A 23,645-nucleotide genomic window follows, 5' to 3' on the forward strand; every position below is an offset into this window, starting at 1 on the left:
GGTCCTGAAGGGGGAAGTTAAATAGTCTATTAGGACTTAGCTTCTTCACCCAGAATTATCAGGATGATAATTTCTGCCTCCCAGGGCTTTGGAGAGGGGCAGTGTGATTAAATAAGATAGCATATGGGAACATCAAACCTGGCACAGTGCAGGTGCTCAGTAGTTTCTCTTTCCCAGGTTACAGAGCCAGTTAACAGAGGAGCTTGGACTTGTCTCTCATAGTACTCTTAACTTCAAACCACTCATCCTAGTGCCTTTGAGCATTTCTCGAAAGGTCAGAGTCAGTAAGGTCCTCAACATAAAGTCTCATTTCAACCTAGTTCGTTTGTAAAGTAAACCAGGAGCAGTGCCTGTTGGCCCGTAGTAAATACTCAGTAAATCCTTTAAGTGGATGAACGATGTGATGCAGCTCCTTCAGGAAGAGGTGAACAACTTCCAATGGGGTACTCCTTTGGCTTATATTTTTATTTTCAAACTGGGAAAAAAACCAGTAGGTTTTAACCTCTGAATAATTTGCTGAAATGTCACTTGAAATGGTTTTTCTATGAGTGTGTCTTCATCATGGTGGCTTTTTAATTGATTAATATTTATGAGGTTTTAGCAGTGTGGCAGAGACCTTAAATGGCCTATAAATGACAGTTTTCTGAAAACTTTATATATACAATTAAGTGTTCTGATTGGATCAAATTTTTCTTCCAAAATCCTTTCAAAACAACTTTTTTTGTTGTTTTCACAAAAGATATTCATCTGTGAAAATGCTTTACCAGAGTTGTAATCAGTACAATATTTGATAATTTGATATATCATTCTTAAAGTAACTCATCATTTCTCAAGAATAAATTGATATAATGTTTCAAGTACATTATTGTGATTACTGTTCAACTTTAATTTTAGTGAGCATTAATATTAGATTTTGCAAAAGTGAAATTAGGAAGTATTTGGTTGGTAAATGTTTCTTAATATGGGGCTACTGAAAAGTGGCTCATTTTAAGAAGAAAACATTTCCCTAAAGTTATGCATTCTGAATGAAAGAAGAAACTTGTCCCCAATTAAAGCATTGTGGAGATCACAACACATCTAATTGGATTGATGTACCAAACCCATTTGTACAGTTTATTGCCTATTGATAGGTCGGTGACTGCTGAGATTAGCTTGTTAACGTCACACTTTGAAAAAGAGCCGCAGGTATTTTCTATGGTTGATTTAATGGACAGTCAGAAACTTGGTCACTAATTCATGAAACAAAAATCAATTTGTCTATAAATGTAATTTTTTTTGTTTTCTTCATATTTTGTCTAGATGGATAGAATTATGTTTTGACAGTTTTGTTATGAACTACTTGATGGATCACAATATATCACTATCACCATTAATTACCACATTTTGATTAATCTTACATACTTTGGTTAATACAGTTTGCTGCATCCAATATATCACTATATTGATAAACAGTAATTATAGACATAAGGACACCTGAACTTTGAAATCATCATGAAAAATGTTAAGAATTATGTGAAACCAAATGTTTGTTTATTTAGACATATTTAATTGCCAGCAAAGAAAGCAATAAAAGTAGCTGCAGAGTAAGAGGCCAACCTTCGTTAAACATGGTTTTAAGATTGTTACAGAACTTGTGGTGATGATAACATGGTGTCTTGGAGGATGTTAACAACTGTAGCAGAGTGTTAATTAAGAATGATGTAATCTGCAGCTCTGAATTATTAGCATCATATGTTAGTTTAGCTGGACAGGAGCAAAATCTAGTGTTAGTTATGTTCAGGGTTCAGGTTGTATTTATAGTGGAAAGATTAACATTTTATTTTTATGCTGTTCCTGAGACAATTTAAAAATCCTGAATGAAATACAGTCAAATGTAAACATCAAGTCCCTAGCTCATTTACATATGTGCCAGATTTTCAAACTGATTGCTATTTGAACCTAATCTGTCATTGCTGGCTGCATTAGCTACAACAAACATTACATTTACATATTGATTTCTTATTTTGTTTTAGTGTAAATAATCCATAATTATAGTAAATTTGATCTTTTGTTGACAAGAGCTCATATGACTCTGCAAGTTTAGAATGGAACTTTAAATTGCCATGTGTCATGCTTTTTAATTCAAAATCTTGATGTATCTGAAAAGATGATAAGATCATTGTAGATCATAAAGTATTCCCAAAGAGAGAAAATTTTGTAGTGCCTTTTGGAGAGATATAAATTGTAAAGTATTAATAAAAAATTCAATAGCACATTCCAAGATTATTTACGTTTTTATAATAAAAAGTCACAGTAATTTGAAAGAAACTGCTGTTTTTGCTTTAAGATCAGGTCATCTTTGCAAAATAAAACCTATTGTAAATGAACCTTCTAAGCCTATTATTTTACATTGATATTTTTGTTTAAAATATCTAGTGCAAGAAAAGAAATAGCATACGCACACAGCAGGAATGAAACAGGAGATTTCAATCCCTGTATTGGTGTTAATACTTTCCCTGTCTTAACTACATATACAGCATTGATTTGAGAAGTATAATTTCGCTGACAACAGCCCATATGTGTCAGTGGATATGTATTATTATTATTATTAAGTAACAATGGCAGCAAATTCATGGTTCCCATTTACATTGCTTAAAAGTGTGTTGTATTTTTGAAGTTAAAAATATGGGGCCCATTTCATTGCAAAAAAATGGTAGCTATCAGATTCTTCAAGTATTTTTTTATAGTTTACAATTTTTTTTTTCTGCTTTATCCCCCCAACCCCCCCGTACACAGTTGTATATCTTAGTTGCAGGTCCTTCTAGTTGTGGGATATGGGACACCGCCTCAACGTGGCCTGACGAGTGGTGCCATGTTCACGCCCAGGATCCGAACCCTGGGCCGCCGCAGTGGAGCACACTAACTTAACCACTCGGCCACGGAGCTGGCCCCCTATAGTTTACAATTTTTTATGGAGATAAAATTTACATACAATAAATGCGCAATTCTTAACCATCCCCTAGTTACATGACTTTTGACAAAAGCATATTGTTTTCTGCTATGGATTTTAATGAGTGAGATTTTAATTTGGATGTGTATATACAGGTGTTTAAAAGAGAGCCGTTTAGAAGCCTGTGCTGAACTGGTGGCAGCTGTTTACCTGAGTGCTAGGAATACAGTACACCTAAAAGCCCTTATATTAGTCAACTCAGGCTGCTAAAACAAAATACCGTAGACTATGTGGCTTAAACAAAAGCTATTTCTCACAGTTCTGGAGGCTGAGAAGTCCATGAACAAGGGGCTGGAAGATTTGGTTCCTGGTGAGAACCCTCTTCCTGGCTGGCAGATGGCTGCCTTCTCTCTGTGCCCTCACTTGGCAGAGAGAGAGAAGAGAAAAAGCTCTGGTCTCTCTTCCTCTTCTTATAAGGACACTAATCCCATTATAGGGGCCCCAACCTCCTGGCTTCGTCTAAACTTAATCACTTTCCTAAGGCCCTACCTCCAGATGCCATCACATTGGGAGTTAGGCTGTCAGCATGTGAATTCGTGGGGAGACAGAAACCTTCAGTCCCTAACAACCCTGAAGCCCACGTCCGAATTTGCTGTTTTTCCTAGTCTGGTTGTTTAATGTCGATGGATTTATACTTTCTAACAATGAGTGCTTCCTCTAGAAGTGTTGCTGTTTTGATAGGAAGGCTATGTTTAGTCTGGCCAAATCTTTTGCCCCCTGAAGACTTTAAGAGGACTTCTTGATTCAAGGATTGCTGGGAAGGAAATCCTTAAATTGCTGTTATTATTCTTTATGCAAGACACCCTGCCTGCTACTGTGCTACCCTATGAAATAGGGTGCTGCTGTTTGGCAGGAGTGAAGCCATTCCTCTTCTTAATCGGGAATTAGTGACAGGTGTATAGCTACATGATGATCAAATGATTGTTTCACTACCATAATGCAGCCTTAAGTTAACCTTGAAAGATCGCCACATCATACGTATTGAAATAGCTATGTGCTTTCTGCATTAAGTGGATCACTAAAGTGCTCTCTCAAAGTGAAATAGACTCAGTCAAGATGGTAAATAAAGACTGTTACATTCATTTTCTTAATGTTGTTGCTTTTATCAGTACTTGACCCATGGAGGCTAATAATTTATGACTTTTGGTGTTCACATGTATAAAAGTGTCTACAGCTTCAGATTGATTTATTGGGGCCTGTGTGTTAAAATATGCTGTGCATTGTTTTTCTTTTATAAAAAAAAACTGGAGGGGAGTATAAAATGTATTAAACTAAGCCAATGAATTAAAATGAAATTGATACTCATTAGAAGGCAGATATTTTACAGATGTTTCTGATAAATGTTCATAGTTAAATTGGAATGGGATCTCCCCAGGCAGAGGTGGACATTTTGCTAATCAAGAACACTGGGAACCCAAGACTTGTGGACAAAAAAGAAAGCAGAAAAAGGATGTCATACTGAAACTGTTTCTAGAATTGTGTTGCTGGCTTAGATATTAACGCTTAGTTTTAAAACTGAAAATCTTAGAGGAGTGGATATCTATCATCTAATCTGTTGTTTTATAGTTACCTCTCTTATATCTTTACTCCCTGCCCCCCAATTTTAAAATTAAGAAATTGGCTAGGAGAATTATGAGATATTACTTGTGAAAATGTCTAGCACTTTGCTTACTCATTGCTTAAAAATTTTAACATTCATTGTATTCTATTATACTTTTTGCAAATAGCCAATAGCTCAAAGCTTGGGGACAAATGTTATGATTCTCATTACATTTTGAACATTAATTTCAGTCTGTATTTGAGGGTAGAGCAGAAGTAGGTTTTAATGGCCCTTGTATGTTTGTAGAAACAAAACTATCCCCTTGGTGGTAAATGCAAATATTCGAACTGAAAGGAAAATCATAATGGAGAATAAAAAATTAAAAAACAGTGAGGGGAGAATAGATATTCTATGAAAACCATTTCTTGCATTGAGTTAAAATTCAAACTGCTTTTAAAAATTTTCTACGTTTGCTTACACCTTTACTTCTTCCTTTAATTGAAGCAAAAACACACCATTAAAAACAAAACAAAACAAAACCGGGGCCAGCCCAGTGACATAGTGGTTACATTTGCGGGCTCCACTTTGGTGTACCAAGGTTCACAGGTTTGGGTTCCGGGCGCAGACCTAGTGCTGCTCATCAAGCCATGCTGTGGCAGCATCCCACATAAGATAGAGGAAGATTAGCACAGATGTTAGCTCAGCAACAATTTTCACCAAGCAAAAAGAAGTAGATGGGCAACAGGTGTTAGCTCAGGGCCAATTTGCCTCACACACAAAAAAACTGTTTCATATTATTTCTCAACTACTGCTTTGGTTGGCAGTCATCCTCAGAGTACTCTAAAGGTCAAAAGTTGAAGTAGCATGAATTACTTTGCATTTTGAAAGTAAAAGACCGACAGCTTGAAGGTGGATTAACCATGGCTGACTATCCTCACCAACCATTAGAAGACACTTGGAGAAAATCGCTCCTAGATGCCGCAACTTGAAGACTCAACTCATTCTGCTAAGCAGCAGCTGGAATCAGTTTGCCTAGATAATATTTTAGCAATAAAGTCTTTGCAAATTATGCAAATCACCACAATAAATTCTTTACAGCCTTGGGTCCCCCTGCTCCCCCCCCCTCCAAAAGCATCTCACAAAACAAAGAAAACTCAGTTCACATGTCAGATTCTGTGAAAAGCCTCTTTGGTTTAATTTAGGTATTCTTCCTCTGTATTTCCATAGCACCTTAGGAAAACTGGTATTAGAGTTCTTAGCAAATGGTACCATATGTGAATTGTAAGTTTGCTTGTCTGCCCATCCCACAATAAACTCCAAACAGAAATATGATCTTACTGGGTTCCCTTCTTGAGTACATGAAGGACGAATCATAAGAGTTAGACCTGGTCACTGCTCCTTATTTTGTGTGTGACGTTAAGCAAGTAAGTAACCTAACATCAGTTTCCTCATCTGTAAAATGAAAATGATAATAACTTCATAAAGTTGACAGGAAGCTCTTAATGCCTGATACATAGTAGCACTCATTTAACGTTAGCCATTATTATTAATGGCTAAGTGAATGAATCAGGCCGGAGTCTAAGGTCATATATAATACCCTCAGCTTACTCCTCCAAACACATCATTCTCACAAGGAACAGGAATGTGGTATATCAACCCCCAAAAAGACCTGTGTGAAAAAGAACACCCTGAGTCTGGATAACATTAGGCTTAATATACAATTATGTTCAATGCATCAAAAAAGATTTTACTCTCTGTGAACTCTCGCAGAGGAATGGCACTAAAACATGAAAAGTAACTGTCACAAAATCACCACAAATCCTTTTGTTAATGTTTCACTGTAACCTTGTAAGGTTTTAAAGTATGGGTACCCCTCGAAAGTGTTCTGTTTTCAATAAGTTATAACAGATCACCTTAAAACTTATATGTAATAAAAATTCCCACTTGGCTTTCTAAAATTTAATATTCATAGTTCTATGAAGTAAGGATTATTATCCTTTTCCTGAAGAGGAAACTGAGAATTTACAGAGTAATTAAGTGCTTAAAGTAGCACCTTGTGTATGGTAGACACTCCATAAATACTCTTGAACGAATGAATCATTGACTTTTCAAGGTCAAATAACTAGCAAGTGATGGAACAGGGATTCAAATCTGGTGGCTGTGTGACTCCCAAGCAGTTTAAAGCCATAGGCATTTTTCTTGCCCTCTTACCCTATGCTAGGACCATTGAGGAATTGTAGAACTAGACTAAATTGATCTTCTAAAGTAGTTTGGCAGTCAGTGCTGGTCCTGGCAAACCTTTCTGCAAAGTTAGTGCACAAGTCTGCGAGTCAAGATCAAGAAACACATTTAAGGAATTGCATAAAGGCAAGCACTAAAAGTATTAAAAGTGTGTAGATTCGTATGTAAAGATAAAGGAGGATCTATGTAATAATCCAGACTTCCAGAATTCTGAGCTCCTTAGCCTAGCATTTGAAGCCCCCATAATGTAGGTCCTTAAGGTTCAAGTTTTCTCTTTCTCAAATTCTTCTTCACCTCCCCATAACACTTTTTCCTCCTTGCTTTCTGCACCTTTCCCTATGTTCTCCCATTTCCATCTCTGCTCAAACTAGTCTCTGTCTAAAATCATCCTACATATCTCCTGGTCAAATTATTATCCGTTCTTCTTCATAGTACTTCATAGTACTCTTTTCTTTCTCTACAATCCTCACATCTGTTTTAACCTCTCTGAATAGTCTGTCTTGAGGTCAGTGATTGTCTTTTAGTCCTATATTATTGCAAATATTAGGAATTGAATAATTATAGAAAGAACAAATGGTGAACTGCTAACAAGCAGGAGTCTTATTCATCTCTGTATCTCCAAAGCAGCCCAGCCATTTGGGAGGTAGGATGCTGACATGTAAAGAATATAAAATCAAAGATAGTTTAGAAACTGGGTTCCATCTTTTTATAGCTGCATAACCTTGGGCAATTACTTAACTTTTCTAAACCACAATTTTTTGAATAAAATGGCATTTCATAGGTAGGCTCAAAAATTGAGAATTAGTAGTTCTTTATATGCAGTTCAGAATATGCAGAACTATTTCTTAAATATTTATAGGATTGAGTTGAATCACTTTTTAGTATGCTAGTTGCCAAGGGAAATACGGATGAATACTAAGATATTTACCCTGAAAATGCTTATCGTCTTGAATTCAGGACTTCTACACATGAAACAAAGCAAACTGTACAAAACATGCTATAATTAAGTATTTAATGAAGTGTATGATATACAAATTCAGAGAAGAGGAGATCTTTAATAAATACAAATGGTAGACCATGAGGTATTCTGAAAGGTCTGCAGTATTTTGGAGCGGAGAGATAGGAAGGAGAATGAGAACAACGTGAACAGAGATTGAAGTGAGTATGGAGTGATGTTTTTGACATGAGGGGAAGTCAGCCAAGCTCTAGAGCAAAAGTAAAATTTTGGAAAATGGTTGTGAAATAGGTCTACCTATGAAAGCCTTGGAACTCCAAGTAGACTTTCCATTACTTGCATCTTCTGACCCCAAATTCTTTTAACATAGGTATGTTGAACATTGACCCAGCCTACTGTTTGAGCCTCACCGCGCTCCTTGCACTCACCCTTCGTTGTGATCACACTGAGCTTTTCACAATTGCCTGAACATGTCATTTTTCTGCCCTTACTGCACTTAATGTCTTGCCATCATTTGGCATAATTGCTCATGTCCTCCAATTCGAACAGTTACTTCTTGGCTCCTGTATAATAGACTTTCTTGGTTTTCTTCTTTTCTTACTGACCATTTATCAGTCTTCTTTACACTGACTTCTCTTCCTCTGCTTGATTTTCAGTTATTGGAATGCTCCAGGGCTCCATCTTGGCCTCTCTCATTTTCTTTAAGTGACCTGTTTCCCTAGGTGATTTCTTTTGGCCACAGAATTTAAATACTATGTATATGCTGTCAACTCTCCTGCTCTGAACTCTCTTTCTTGACCTTTAACTCTTGTATACAACTGTACGTGGATGTCTAATAGGCATCTTAAACTTAATATATCCAAAACTTTACTCTCAACTTCCCCACCCAACCTGGCCCAGTTTTCTCTTGTTAAATACAATTCCATCCTTCCATTTGCTCAGGCCAGAAACCTTGGGGGTTACATTTTTTCTCACACACCATCAGTAAATTGTCTGGCATCTACCTCTAAAATACATCTGAACCTGACAGCTCTTTACTGTCTCCACCTCTACCACCCTAGTTCAAGCCACCATCACTTTTTGCCTGGAGTAGCCTCCTATCTGCTCTCCCTGCCTCCACTCTTTCCTCACTGTAGCCAGAGCAGCTAGAATAATATTGTATAAATGTAAGTCAGATCTTAAGCATTTTCCTGTGTAAAACCCTCCAATGACTTTCCTTTGTAATTACTATAAATACCAAGTTCTTTACTAAGGTCTGCAAGGACCTACATGATCAGACTCCTACTATCTCTTTCTTATCATACCAGCCTCAACTTAAATGTCGCTTCCTCAGAGATGGCTTCCTCAACTATTCTGTTGAAAATAATTCCATTCACCTCCCCCCCATTACCTTTTATATTATAATCCTGTTTTATTTTCTTCACAGCACTTAGCATTCTCTAAAATTATTTATTTACTTGATTATCGTTTGTCTCCTTTACTAGAATGTAAGTTTCATGAAAGCAGGAATCTTTTTTTTCTTGTTCATCACTGTATCCTTAGCAACTAGAACGGTGTCATAAACATAGGTAGGTGTTCAATAAACTCTAAGGTCCTACTTATCCTTCATATTTCAAGTTATATTTTTCTTCTCTTCTGTGCTTTCCCCCAATCCTTTTCCTCTCTCACTGAGGCAGAGTTAAGCACTTCCTTCTCAGTTTTCATTGTACTTTTTTTTTTCAATTTCTCAGTTGTACCTATTGCGTTATACTGTGGCTGTTTCTATGTCTGTTTATTAGATTATGAAGCTTTTCATGGACAGGAACTATATATCATTTGCGCTGGTTTCCTTAGCGCCTGGAATAATGCGAGATTTTTGTTTTCAGTGCTAATAGTGCTTCTTGATATTGTTAAAAATGAATAAAACCGTGATTTATGTTTCTTAATTTACGTAGCTCATTTCATTTACTCTTCATGGTTCTCACACATTTCTAACATTTTGAATCTTTGGTGTAGAGTTTAATGTTCCTCTAAATTATCCAATTTCTGGTTTCTATGTATTACTGAGTCCTAAGTGAAAGCACACTTATTTTGAAGGAATTTTGGTATAGCAATTAAAGGTTTGTAGATGTCAATATCCTCTGAATTTTGGCTGAAATAATATTTTTATTCTTATACAGCATGCATGAACATAAACAATAGTTTCATATTTCTGTTTTTCTAGAACAGCTATTTCACTTGGAATTGAACCAGAGCCTTTGAGTATACATTTTAGTAGCGTATTTGGAATTTGATATAATTGACAAATTTGGTTCTCTTGGAAGAAATACGTATGCGGGCAATAGCATATGACTTGTAGAAAATTCTTATACGTGCAAAGTATGTAGAATTGAAGTTTAAAAACACCTTGGTAGAGAAGGAGTTAACAGGTTAGCTCCCCTTGGTTGTTCTCAGCATGCTCTCTTGCCTTTAGGAGCTGAAAAGATGCTAACATTGGGCCCAGACATGCCTGTGTGGAGGTTATGGTACTCCTGGGGTTTTTGCAGCTAGCTGTAAAGCAAGTTAGAACTTGTTCATCTCAGAGTTCCTTGTTTTTCTTTCAACCCTTTCAGTGCCCTGCAGGAGTCATTAAATCAAAACTTCATGCTGATCATCACCCACCGAGAAGTCCAGCGGGAGTACAACCTGAACTTCTCAGGAAGCAGTACCATTCAAGAGGTGAGTTATGTCTCACAGCTAGGGAATAAAGGTAGCTCATTATAGCTAATGTTGACCCTGTTATAGAGGGCTTATCTGGTCTGGTTGGAATTTCTCTTTATGTTTCATTATTGGGTTCCTAATTTTAATTAACTAGAGCTTCAATGATTACTGTAGATATATTAAATGACTTGACCTAGCAAGATAGATGTGGTAAATGAGAGCTCTTGTTAATTCTTAAAATAGTCAACTTAAAACCTGCTTAAAAATAACTCATTATTATGTGATGTATTTCATTGTTGTATAGTAATTATTTAAAATATTAATTCGGAAATTGTTGACAGCATGCATTTTCGAACATGCTTATATTTTATTTGAAAGGTTGTTCTCAAATATATTATCTATAATGTGTACCCTGCCTATTTCCAAAAGGAGTTTGAGGAGGCTTTTCTTAAACAGCTCCATCCCAGGCTTGGGCAGCATCCGTGAGATGCTGTTGGAGATCGTCAGTCATTTAGCTCAGAATATCTGAGAAGAGTCTATTTATAGTGTCAATATTTTCTTCAGCCTGGCCAACCAGGGCCACTGTTTCAAAAAAGAACCTCCCCCAAGAGAGAAGAGGTACCTTCTTGCCTGTGGCCCTACCCACCTAAAAGCCAGTAATTTATTTCCGTAAGGGGGAAAAATGTGTAGGGCTATGACAAGACTTATGTTTTGAAACACTGAAATGACAACTGTGTCACATTGTCTCTTGTAAGTTGTGAATACAGCAGTCATTTATCTACTAATGTTTTTATAAAGAGAATTAATCATGCTTAATCTTGGATTATTTCATAAATGTTTTCTTGGACTACATTGCTTAAAATAATTACTAATGTCATATTGAAAAACAAGCTGTTTTCACCTTAATCAGTTTTCAGAAGTGTATGAATTGTTTCAGTAATGGCTAGACTCTTCATGGTTTCCTTTCTTTTTGTTTTGTCAGTGAATTTCAACTTCTGAATTTGGCATAAATAACTCATTGCTTGAAGTTTATTTTTTCTGTTTATCACTTGAATAGTTTGTTGACTAGAAACTAAAATCTTAAAAATTATTCTTGGCCCCTAATTTGAATCATAGATTTGAGTTATTTGATATTTTTCCAGGTTTTAAATATATAAATTGACATTTCATTTTTAACCTATATAATATGTGTTCTATTCTGTAAATTAAAATTTTTAATTCCTTGAAGAATCGTTGTTTTTACATTAGAAATAATGTTTAACTATGGTTCTATCACAGAGTTATTCTGGGAACTTCATGGTAGTAAAACTTAAATTGTATATTAAAATATATAAATTTAGTTTCAAATAAATAACTCCAATTTAATCAAGAAAAGCAAAGAGAATGAGTTAAATTTCATTCTGTTGATTTACTTTTTGTAATTGAAGATGAGTATAATGCAGGATGGATAAACATAGACTGCTTTATTTTTCTTTCTGAATGAAATTTTTATAGCTAAAATTTTACCTTTTTTTTTCTTTTACAATTCCAGTTTCTATAGTTTGAGTGTGTTTCAACTTTCTCCCACAAGAGGGCAGAAAGGACTATTAAACTGATAGTCTAAAAATGCCATTCAATGTTTTCAAATTAGCTTCTCTTATATTAACAAAAAGGAGCATAATGGCCAAGTTATTGTTTGATTTACAGATAATTGGCATATTGCAGGGAGGAGACTTAATTTCACCCTTTTAAATTAAACAGGGAGATTTAAAAAGACATAAAATATTCATTAATGTTCGGTGATTATAAAGTAGTGGCATATATTTATTTTGCCTTTATTACTGTTTCGATGGGAAAATACTGCAAATATTTCCGAAATCGAGTTGGCCATACTGACAAGTTGAAATGTTTAAGCAGCGTTAATGCAATCTGCTCACACCTGATATCCTATGCAGAATGATTCAAAACGACTACATCAATTATTAAAAGAAATATTTAAAATTCTGCAAATGTGCCATTGTGTGCCACAGTTGGCTGAAACTGTTCTCCATGGCCTGCTATTTAGATTATCAAATTTATTTTAAGCTTCAAGGACTTGAAAACAGTAAATCTTTTTCATACCATTTTCTAAATCAAAAATATCCCAGAAATATTTTTGCAAAAACAGATGTTCTTATGTATTTCTTGGCAACAGTTTGATTTCTTCTTTTTCTTTTTTTCCTTTTTATAGTTGATTTAAAATAATGTTTTGAAATGCTAGTTACCAGGAAAAAATAAATGCAGTTGTTTCTAGTATCAGTTGCTTTTCTGTGAGTAGACGGGTACACATAGGCTCTTTTATTCTGTACAACTTAGAAAAAATGTGGATATACTGTCTACGCCTAGGATCCCACTCTAGGTCTAGTTCTAAGACTTTTCTCCTTCGCCTTGTGGAATACCTGGGGGGTGGGGTGGGGGGGATTCAGGAGAACAAGAAGTTCTTATGCTATAGTCATGCAACCCACAGTGACACTTAAGTATGTGCATTAATTTTTGTTGCATGATTGAAAATCAGCTTGGAACACAACAAAAATGTAATCTTGAAATGATTTTGCAGTATTACTTTATAAATGCCAGGATTTTTGCTATTAATGTGGAAGCTTAATGATGCTGTATATCCTAAATTGTAAATTATTTTCTGTCACCAGTTTTAGAAATTTCTTTTCGATGTTGTTTAATAGGTCCAGGAATGAATTTTGACCAGTAGATAAAGGAAAGGAAGAAATGTAAAAAAACCAAAAACCTGATTTTTTCCCCAGTATAGTAATGTATTATTTTTGTTGTAGGTGGAAAAAATTACCAGTTATTGGTATTTTTAATTTTTGAAAGCCTTGTATTTTTAAAAGAAAGCTTTTGTAATATTTTCCCCCCCGAGGGAAATTTCTATTAAATTAAATAGGATTGAAAAAGGCACTATGATTTCAACTTTTAATTAGACAAAATGTATTTTTAAAAATAGTGAATTAGAAAACAAAACTTAGAAGCAGTTTGTGTTTCAGATGAACTCTTCTGTGACCATATGTTCACGCAAGCTAGTGGTGATGAACCCACAGTTGCACAAATGTTTGTTCACTCTGGCTCTGTGGTGTTTTGCCTCACAATGCGTGACTTATGTCCTTTGGGTGCTCTAGATTTTAATTTAAGCTAGTTAGATATTGAGGTTATTTTTTTTAAGCTCTTTACAAATCCTTCCACTTACGTTATCCTCCTACTTGAGGAAAAGGCAATGATAGTATAAAAAGGTCAGAATGAAGAGTTGCAAGTTGTCATAAGAATAAAAATCTTTTCTCTTTTTCCATTATGACAAAATAGTTTATGAAAATTATCAAATAATAATTATAATAATTTTGTGACAATCTGTCCACCTTTTTGGGTCCTAAACTAGCTACCTGCCACACTTGAAACGAGTGAATTTCCTTGAAAATTTGAATAAGCTTACCTTATTTTAATGAATTTTCTACACTGAGAATTCAGATTTTTAAACAGTTAATTTTACATACTTTAGTAATTCTGTCTAATACTATTAAAGATCTGTGGTTACAAATGTACTTGGGAACGGTTAAATTAAAGGAAAGAAAAGATTGATTTGCTTACTGCAAATCCTAAACCCAGGTGTGGAAAAGGATATAAAGTCCCTGAAATGAAGCCAACTTTTCTTGGAAACTAATTCTTTGTTGTCCATCTTTCTATTGTAAAACCTTCTATTAGGCAAAATATCCACTTTTCTTTATAGATGTCATACAAACTTAAGGAATACACACATGATCCAGAATAACAATGATAAGAAACCTAAGTATTTTTGGTGTGGAATCATGGAGTATTACTTATCTATTATAGTGAGAAGCACGATGAATAGCTATTGGAATTATTTAAATCCTCTTCCAAGTTTCACTTTACCCTAGAATTCTCACTGTTCTTATTAATGTTGATTTAGTTCTTAATGGGAATGAAAGGGAAAAATCGACAACCGGTAAAGATGTAGCTTACATGGGATGGTAAAGCATTTCAATACTAATACAAGTGGTTGTCAAGTGGGAAGCCAATAGTTTAAATTAGCAACAAGAAATGAATTGTATACATAAATCATACCAGTCCTTAAAAGTAATCTTGCCTAAATAATTGTGAAATCGTGAGGCTGATTCTGATTCTGCAAATTTGAAACTTGTGTCGAGTTTTGTGTCTATTTTTCTGCTTGATATTTTCTCAACTTGCTTGACTAACATGTATTTCGAATTATTCTCCTTTAATTCTCGAGATCATTAACAGTAATTAAATATGTAGTCGTTTACAGATTGTACTAATGAGCAATTTTTTAGTAGTGGGTTGACTATAACTTCTTAACTAAGATGCTTATTCTGTAAATGTTTTTAAGTATAGTTGCTTTTGTTTGTTTGTTTGTTTTCCAGTATGGAGAGGGTAGGGGATGATGGCACAGAACTGAAGAGTAGGGTAGGAGAGAATATGCATATACAAGAGGGTAAAATAAATTGTGCTTATTTAATTAAAAGTTTAGGTGGTTTATTTTTACTGCAAGATAAACGGCATCTATAAGCTCAATTTGAATGAACCCATTTTAATTAGTGTATATCATAATTTGATTTTTAAAATTTGAAACCACAAATGACATCTTAGCAAGAATGAAAGAGATATAATTTCTTAAGCAACTGGGCAATGAATTCAAGCCTTTATTCAGCTTTCAGAAAGGGAGATCATGAGTTTCTTTTAAATATGCATATATATTATTAGTTTCGAGTTGGATTTTATAACCGAGATCTGTTGAAGTCATACCACTTCAAATGAAGAAAATGATCATTTTATAAATATTGAGAATTTCTGTGTTTCTTGATAAATTAACCCCTTAGGAAATAAATTTAAGTAATATTTACAATGCAGCTATTTGAATCTGACTAGTCTTTTTCTCCCTCTGAAAGTGTTTTGAAATAATCTCTATTGGAAATTTTTTTTTTAGCCCATGTAAGTATTTCTTAACCTACATTTTAAGAAGATAAAAACAATGAAATTGTGTTAATAAATAAGGACAATGCTTTGTCCTTTGTTACTTAAGATATGTGTATCCTAACATCTTGGCCAACCACATTTCAACATTTCATAATCTGTAATTTGTATGTTGGTAGTTTTGAAATGCTTGGGTTAAGAGAAATTATGTTCAGTTATCAGAAACTAATAAACATAAGACATTTTTATATGCAAGAAAAGGCAGAGAGTAAATAATTGCACTGGTGACCAATACTGTAATAATCCTGTTTTACAATATGCACTTGACAGGTTGTAATAGTGCTAATTGAAGAGACTAATTCACACTTGCTTCATTCTATTCAAAGGCAAAATCAGCAGCTTGTTTTGCTTTTGACCAGATGGTCCTCATGAACACCTACTGTGCACTTTAAGTGCTTTACTAGAATTACAAAGGCTGGGGGCTGCGTTCAACTCCAAATGATTTGAGGGGAGAGAGAGAGAGAGAGAGAGGGAGAGAGGGGAAAAAAAAACCCCTCTGTGCTCAATGGATTTGGTGCAAGTAAATTAATTCTAGTGGACCCATTACACACTGAGCCCCCTTTTCAAAGCTCTGAGCCTCCTCGCTTGCTCTGTAGCAATGAGAAAGAGAAAGAGAAAGGCAGATTACTGCAAACAGAAATAAAAAAAAGCAGTATGAAAGGGAGAAAAGAGGCCTTGAAGCCTTTCATATCATTTGAGTTTTTCAAGTGCGTTATTTTTGGGGAGGGTGGATATATGAAAAGCCAATTGGAGTTTTTTTTGTTTTAAAGTGCGCTATTTAAGCACCATGAATATAGGCGTAAGAGCAACAGTTGACTGAGTTTACTGTGGTGACGCTTTGTGTCCGAGGATGAATCAAATTCATTATATTCAACTCTTTGTGTTTTAACATGAATGTAGGGTTAGTTTCACAAGACTGTGTCTGTTTAGGATAATTATAATTTAATATTTTCCTTTCATAAAGTTATCACTGTAGATGTCTAAAATTTTAATCAAAGCAGATTTTGTACATTGACTTTGAAGCACCCTGACAGTTTAAAATTCAAAGGAAAGCTTTTTTAGTTTTCAAAAGAAAAGAAAGGCTCATTCTAATAGCATTGAAGCAGAGATTATTATAACTAATTAGAAGTCACACATCTGTTAGCTTTTGGTTTGTGACTTACATATGTATTTTGTGAGTAAAATATATACTTTAAAAATATATTGCAGTTGTTGAATGAACTTAAAGGGATAAAATCCACTTAAAAGAGAACCATTTATTTGAGCCAACCATTTTTGCAAATCTCTACATGGTCCCATAAAAATATGTAATGTATTAAAGTACATTAAATGTGAATTGGAATTGTATAATTAATAATCCTAAATTGGAATATACTTCTAAACAAAATATTTTCACATAGTTCTTGTTAGCGTAATTCTGATTATTAACCAAAGGTATTATGAAACAAAAATATAAGCAAACCCAGTCCGTACAAATTTATACTTATTCCTTATCCTTAAAGCTGTTAGTGTACAATATTTTAATTTGGAATATTGACACTATAAAATAATTAATTCTTATTCTGAGCTACATAGATTAAGATACAAGGGATAGCATCTTAGAATACATGTCAGTTATTTTGTGTGTTTTTATATTTTGAAGTTTAATTCTCTTGTGATATATTTTTGTTGCATGGTTTAGTTTTGTTTGATAGCACATATTACTGACACCATATTTCAAGTTTATTTTAATTATAGCTATTAGCAAAGAATGCAACAAAATCATACCTATAATATATAACTTAATAATTGTGAATATTTCATAGAAAAGCTCATTTCTAAGTTTGGCCTGTATCTTTAAATAAATGTCTAGAGTTTATATTTAAAAAGGCATAACTAACCAATATGCTTTTTGTCAATACATTTTAATTACATTCTTAGAAAATAAAATATAGAAATGCAAAAACAACTGGAAAAATATTTTAGGTTTTATTTCTCAAAGACTTAATGAAGAAGTTAGCATGCCTTCTTTGATATTTAAAATAAAATTGGATTAATTTCCTGTTAATGTGGTATTGCTTTGAGACTTGCTCATTGAAATATAAGTTGTGGGGTGGGGAGGAATGTAAGGGGAATCCCCAAACCTTCAACCAACAAACCATCCAATGAAACTTATAAGCAATGAGCTGTTAATTAATTGATATCCATAGGGAAAAAAGAATTTCAAGAAAAAATTTGAATGATTAGGAAAAACTTGCTGAAAAAAATTTTTTGCTATAGACTATTTAAAATAAAAGTAAGACTACAAGATTCTTTCTAGTTAGGTACTGTAAAAAGTTATCTTTAAAGCCAGAACATCAGTTAGCGGAAGTGGATTGATCATGACCATGCAATGGCTTACTTCTATGGGGCTGGTTCTTTGGTTTCACAGACACAGTAGTTGGAATCTTTCTCTTCTTGCAGAAGAGTTTGTTTCAGTATTAAAATATTAACCCCTAGATTTCTGAATGTCAGAGATGAGGTTCTCTCCTGTAGGGTAAGGATTGCAAAAGACTACAGTTTCTTTATAGACCTCGGTAAGTACCACGTTCCTTAAGCTGAGACATAATTTAACATTTATGTATCCTTCAGCCATAAAATAAGAATAATAAACTCCTCATTATTCTCCCCACTCCACCCCAGCAAAAAACAAAAAACAAGGAAGTAAATCAAAGGATGGATAAGTGAATATAAAGTGCGCATAAACATAAGATAGACCAAGATAAAGCCTGCATGTAGAAAATTCTTTACATGTTTATCCCTATATACCAAAGGTTATTTGGCCAAAACATCTTAAAACATCTGTTTGTGGTCATTTTTTTCTTGTCTAATGTATTTTGTGTATGACTTAGATTATCTAATCAAGGCATTATTCTTTTTCAAACATAGTGTGGCAAATATACTTTAAAAATCCTGTTGCTTAATTTAGGGCTAAATTACTTATTATCCTAAATATGTTCTTCTTATTAATTTTTAAAACATTTTCTTAAAGAAAAAAAGACTTTAAAAGCTCGTAGCAAACATTTTCTATAAATGACAAAATGTATTCCTTGCTTTGTGGTCATTGCGTGACCAGACGCTGGAGTACTGGATTGTTTTAAGGTTTTTACAGCTGCAAGGCAAAAGCATCTGCTCATTGCAAAGCCGGCATTGTTTAATTTTGACACTGACTTTTCCATGCGTCTTGTACCAAGCAGTGGATTAGATGCCACTAAGATGAAATTTGTTTTAAGTTGCTCCCAAAGTGCAGCTGTCCTCGTATACGGCCTTGTAGCTTAACCAAAACAGACAGATAGATCAATCAGAATCTTTGTACAGGGTCACCTCACTGGGCTAGGGAGGCTCAGAGGAAGAATGTTAATGATATTATTTATCGTGAATAAGTGCAAAGTTAGTTTCCAGGCTGATTTAGTCTATGTAGAAGGACACCCCCTCCTCCCTTTTTTAGGGCAGTAGGACCGTTATTAAATATTTAGCTTTTAAACTGGAGTCTAACGGTCAAACCTTAAGGTGCCTCTGTGTGCATTAGGCACTATTCTTCCATAGTCAGTTGCAAGAAAAACGATCAGTTAATTGGTCACTAAAGTAGTAATTGACTGAAAATAAAATTCAATCTGAAATGGCTCTGCTGAATTCTTGAAAAGTGGACATTTTTATAGAATGATAATTTTTCTTTAATGTTTCAAGTGAATGAAAAATGAAAGAGCACCTCACTTCCCGGGTTTCCTGGGATTGTGTGAATTTCTACCCAGCTGGTCCAAATTGATTGATACAGGGCCAAATATTTGTCTGCCTACATTTCAAAGTCTATAATTTGCTAATGAATTGTGGTAATAATCTTTCATCATACATGAAAGATTTAGCCAAACAATTTGCTAAGTATGTATTTTGATCATAAAATTTTTGGACTTACACCAAGCTTTACATCTATTTTACAGCTAATGCATGAGGGTGGAGGGAGAGCAAGGGGAGAAATAATACTGAACATGGACACTTGATGGAAGGGGATGAAGGAAACAAGAGGGAAGAAGGTACTTTGGAAATGAGTAATGCTGGGAAAGTCCTATGAGTGACAGTGGAAAACAAATTAGATTTGCACTTCGAGTGCAAAATAGAATTTTTTAAATGCCAGCAGAGTTTTAGCCTGTCATGTTCAGAAGTATGGTATCCATGTAGATGAAGGCATGGAAGGAATCTTTTCCCTTTTTGACTATAGCTATTCCACACATTGATTATGGGATAATTTCCTAGGGACTCTATGCTAGAAAAGTCAAATGCTCACAAATTGGAAGTAATTGAAAGCATAAGAATAAAAGCCAGATGTTTGTCAGGGTTGATTTAGAGACTTAAAAAAAAAGAACAATGAAGAAACAATTGGGATTTGACCAGTTCTAGAAGAAGATGAGAGGAACCTTTTAGATAAGCTTTTGAAATTACTATGGGCATCCAGAGAATATTTTCTCCTGATCCAAAACAAAGACTGTACCAAAAAGAAATGAGGCTTATATTTGTGTGGGGATATTTAGGATTAAATACTCCATCTGGGAAACTGCAAACCTTATTTATTTATTTTGGGAGAGCAGCATAAGATACACTCCAGAGGAAGTCCAGGATTAGCCTATGGAGTGAGAGAACAAGAAAATGTTCTAAATAAGACTCTATCTTGTACATTGTAATTTCTCTTTCATTGTTGGAGATCAAGGTGCCATGACTTCCTAATTGACTGGTATAATCTGAATTGTTTTCAAGTTGATCATGAGGAGAATATTTAATATTGATACATTTTTTCTTTGCCTTGCAGGCAGATAGTTAAAAAAAAAAAGCACGCAGCTAAAATGAGAAAGAGAGAGAAACCATCTTATAAAAGAGACTGAACCTTTCATTTTATAGATTTTAAAGATAAGCAGCTCTAGAATTTTTACACATCTGCTGGACCTCTTGAATATGTCACATTTCCAGAGCATTAATTTGTGTCCATTTATGTAATTCTCTCGTTGTTCTCTCATAGAGCTAAGCTTATTCTAAATGTTAGTATAGTGAATATCTATCCAAGATGGTACCATTGGAAACTCTTAAAGTATTTAGGAAAGTTAGAGATCTATATGGCAAAATACAGCTTTATTTCAGATGAACTGGAATCTTGTTTTACACGTTGACTTTCTCAGCCTCTTTCCTTGTATTTTGCTGGCTTTTTTTTTTCTATTTTATTGATTTCATACTTGTCATAATTTTTTTGTAGGTGTATTGTTACCACATTATGATAGTTACTGCAGTAAATATAGAAGAGATTCCATAATCGTTGTGAAGGAAAACATCACCAAAATCACATTTAAATAAAATCAATTATATGTGAGATTAGTGAGATTCCTGATTCTGTGGTTAACAGTTTTATTAAAAAACCATTTCAAAAAGAAATGCTAGAGTTATATAGATTATGTATGTTAAATTCAAAATATGCTGTTGCCATTTGTTTCTAGTCCTTTTAGTATTCTGTTATCAAAAGCGCTTTACATTTACATACCTGCCTTTGCCGTATGAAAATGTGCGATATTTCCTCCTAAGAGATATATTGATAATGTCTAATAATAATACTAATAGAATATTAGTTAAACATCAGTTCATTTCTGTTGAATTGGGAGATGTTTTCCTTATTCCTCACATTGTAAAAAAGGGAATTTTAAGATGTTTTTAAAGGCTGCTGTTTTCTTGCAGGTGAAAATTTTTGTTCATGAGAACAGATATGCACATAGATCACTTGGAATTTGAAATTTGAGAAATAACAAAATGTCTTAAGAGTCTTGGTTTCTATTGGTAATTGTAATTTCAAATATTGTAACCAATTTTTGTGTGTAATGCATGGAGGAATGTGTAAAGCATGACTCTGAAGTAAATGTGATTGATATATTAACATGTATACATCATAAATTTAAAGGAATGCTGACTCCTTAAATTAGTCATCTTTGTTGTTGATATACATATCCTTTATTGCTCAAAACTTATTCTAGATTTCCAGGAAATGGTTTTAGAGACTATGATGCCATCTTTTTCTTTTTTCTTTTTCTTTTTCTGTGTTTTTGAATGACCTCACTTATAGCCAGGCTTTGTCATCTGAAGGGAGGAAATTGATTTGTTGAAATTGTCAAAGTAATCTGAAGCCAAATGTTGTGAGCTAGGTGGTTATTCAATCTGGGTAATCAAATTTGTGGTTATTCAGGTTAGGTGTCTCTTTCCTGAGCTCCTCTTCTCCCTGTGAACATGTATCTCTCATAGCATTTACCACACTCATTTGTAATTGCTTGTTTACTTATTTATTTCCCCTCTTAGACTACGAGCCCCTTACGAACAGGAAAAGTGTCAAATTCACCTCTTTATTTCTGGGCCTACCACTGAATTTGTCACAGAGTAGGTGTACTTAATGAATGACTGAATTAAAAAAGAAGATTCTATAAATTGCTGAGATTATTTATAACTGAAGGCATTTGCAAAAGTGAAGTTATCCAACTATTTCTGTTTCAAGTATTAATGTTGACATGAATATGTACTTTCTCAAGGGGATTATTAGGAGAGGATCTCTCTGATTTGGCTATGAATTCTCACTTATTTGTTAAAAACGAGACTCAGAATAGATAGTTTGCACTAAAAGTATAAAATAGAACTCGTTCTTTAAAACAGATTTATGTCATCCTTAATTTGTAGTATCTGCCACGTATTTTCTTGGTGTTTTCTTTCTAAATGAAGTTAAAGCTCATTTTTAAAAAATGTTTTCTGAATCTAGCGATATAGTGTTACAGATTTTAATGACACTAAGAGTTATTTCTCAGTTGGCAGTTAGTTAGCTGTGAGAGTGGAAAGATCACTGCACTGTGATGTAGGGAATCTGAGTTCTAATCCTCTTGCCACTAATAAACTGCATGCTCAACTAGCCCTGAGTGGCCTGATATTTCTTTTTCATTTGTTTGGCTTTTTCATAATATAGAACTGTAGAAACTCAAAAGTTTTTGCTAGTGCAAATGGAAATGTCTTGGAACCTTAAAATATGCATAAAATCCCTGTGTCCTGTTGAACCTAGTATATACGCTTCTGTTGCAGCGCTGCTGTCCTGTTATTTGTTTTATGTTTGTTTTTCTTCTCGTGGTAGGCTCCTTGAGGGCAGGATCTCTGTCATTTAATCTTCACATTTGTAGCACCAAGTATAGTGCCTAGTGCCTTTTAAATGATTGTTGAATGAGCTAATATTTGCTTAGGTCGGCATCCAGTGATTGAAAAGAAATTTGGAAACTTGGATTCTAATAGCTGATATTTTGCTTTCTAGCTATATGAGTTTGGGCAGTTCATTTAACTATGCTGAGTCTGGGGCTTATATGAAAAATAGGAAATGCTTTCAAAGGATTTTTCTGGTTCTAAAATTTGGTGATAAAATGTGAATTTAGAAATTTCATATGTGCTTCAAGTTAGCATGGGGAGTGGGGCGAGAAAACTGGTCAGTAGGCAGTCATGGTGTGTGTAAATATGTGTATGTGTTACTATGGAATGTAAATATCCCTTTAATCCCTAAGGTGTTATTTAAGAGGTTACAGGTTGAAATAGAGGCCTCTGTTGCCATGATGTTTGAATTTCTGTAATTGGAGATTTTTTTTCCTGAATAATAAAGAATTTTTTGTCTTAAAGTAGACTTTTACCTCAAATATGTATTATGCAGTAAGACTGTAAAAGTGAATTGCGTAAACATAAGACTTCCTAATACATAAGATTTTTTAATACTGAGATGCAATGAAAATAAATGGTATTGATTTGATGTTATTAGCTTCACTTGTGGTAAGTGAATTAAAATTCTATGTGAATATCAAGGCTATGATACTGCCATAAGGATAGACCTACAGATCAGTTAAATAGAGTTGGAAGTTCAGAAATAAACCCCTTACGCTTGAGGTCAATTAATTTTCAGCAAGTTTGCCAAGACAATTCCACATGGAAAGAATAGTCTTTTCAAGAAATGATGCTAGGACAACTAGATAGCTACTTGCAAAAGAATGAAGTCAGACTACTCCGCATCATATATAAAAATTAACTCAATTGGATTAAAGACCTGAATGTAAAAGCTGAAGCTATAAAACTCAGAATAAAACATAGGAATGGGCTAGGCAATGGTTTCTTAGATATGACACCAAAAACACAAGCAACAAAAGGAA

General features: G+C 34.2%; 1 protein-coding gene across 3 annotated transcripts in view; it reads left to right on the forward strand.

Moving 5' to 3' along the window:
* The window catches only part of FAF1 (Fas associated factor 1), a 473,869-nt gene that overhangs the window by 221,975 nt on the left and 228,249 nt on the right, over positions 1 to 23,645 (forward strand). For all 3 annotated transcript variants that reach the window (XM_046660423.1, XM_046660421.1, XM_046660422.1), the window contains one exon: positions 10,317 to 10,422. In XM_046660423.1, the coding sequence (XP_046516379.1) occupies positions 10,317 to 10,422 (106 nt within the window). The remainder of the gene's footprint in view (positions 1 to 10,316; positions 10,423 to 23,645) is intronic.

This window comes from Equus quagga, chromosome 5 (assembly GCF_021613505.1).
Source record: "Equus quagga isolate Etosha38 chromosome 5, UCLA_HA_Equagga_1.0, whole genome shotgun sequence".
Taxonomy (NCBI): Eukaryota; Metazoa; Chordata; class Mammalia; order Perissodactyla; family Equidae; genus Equus; species Equus quagga.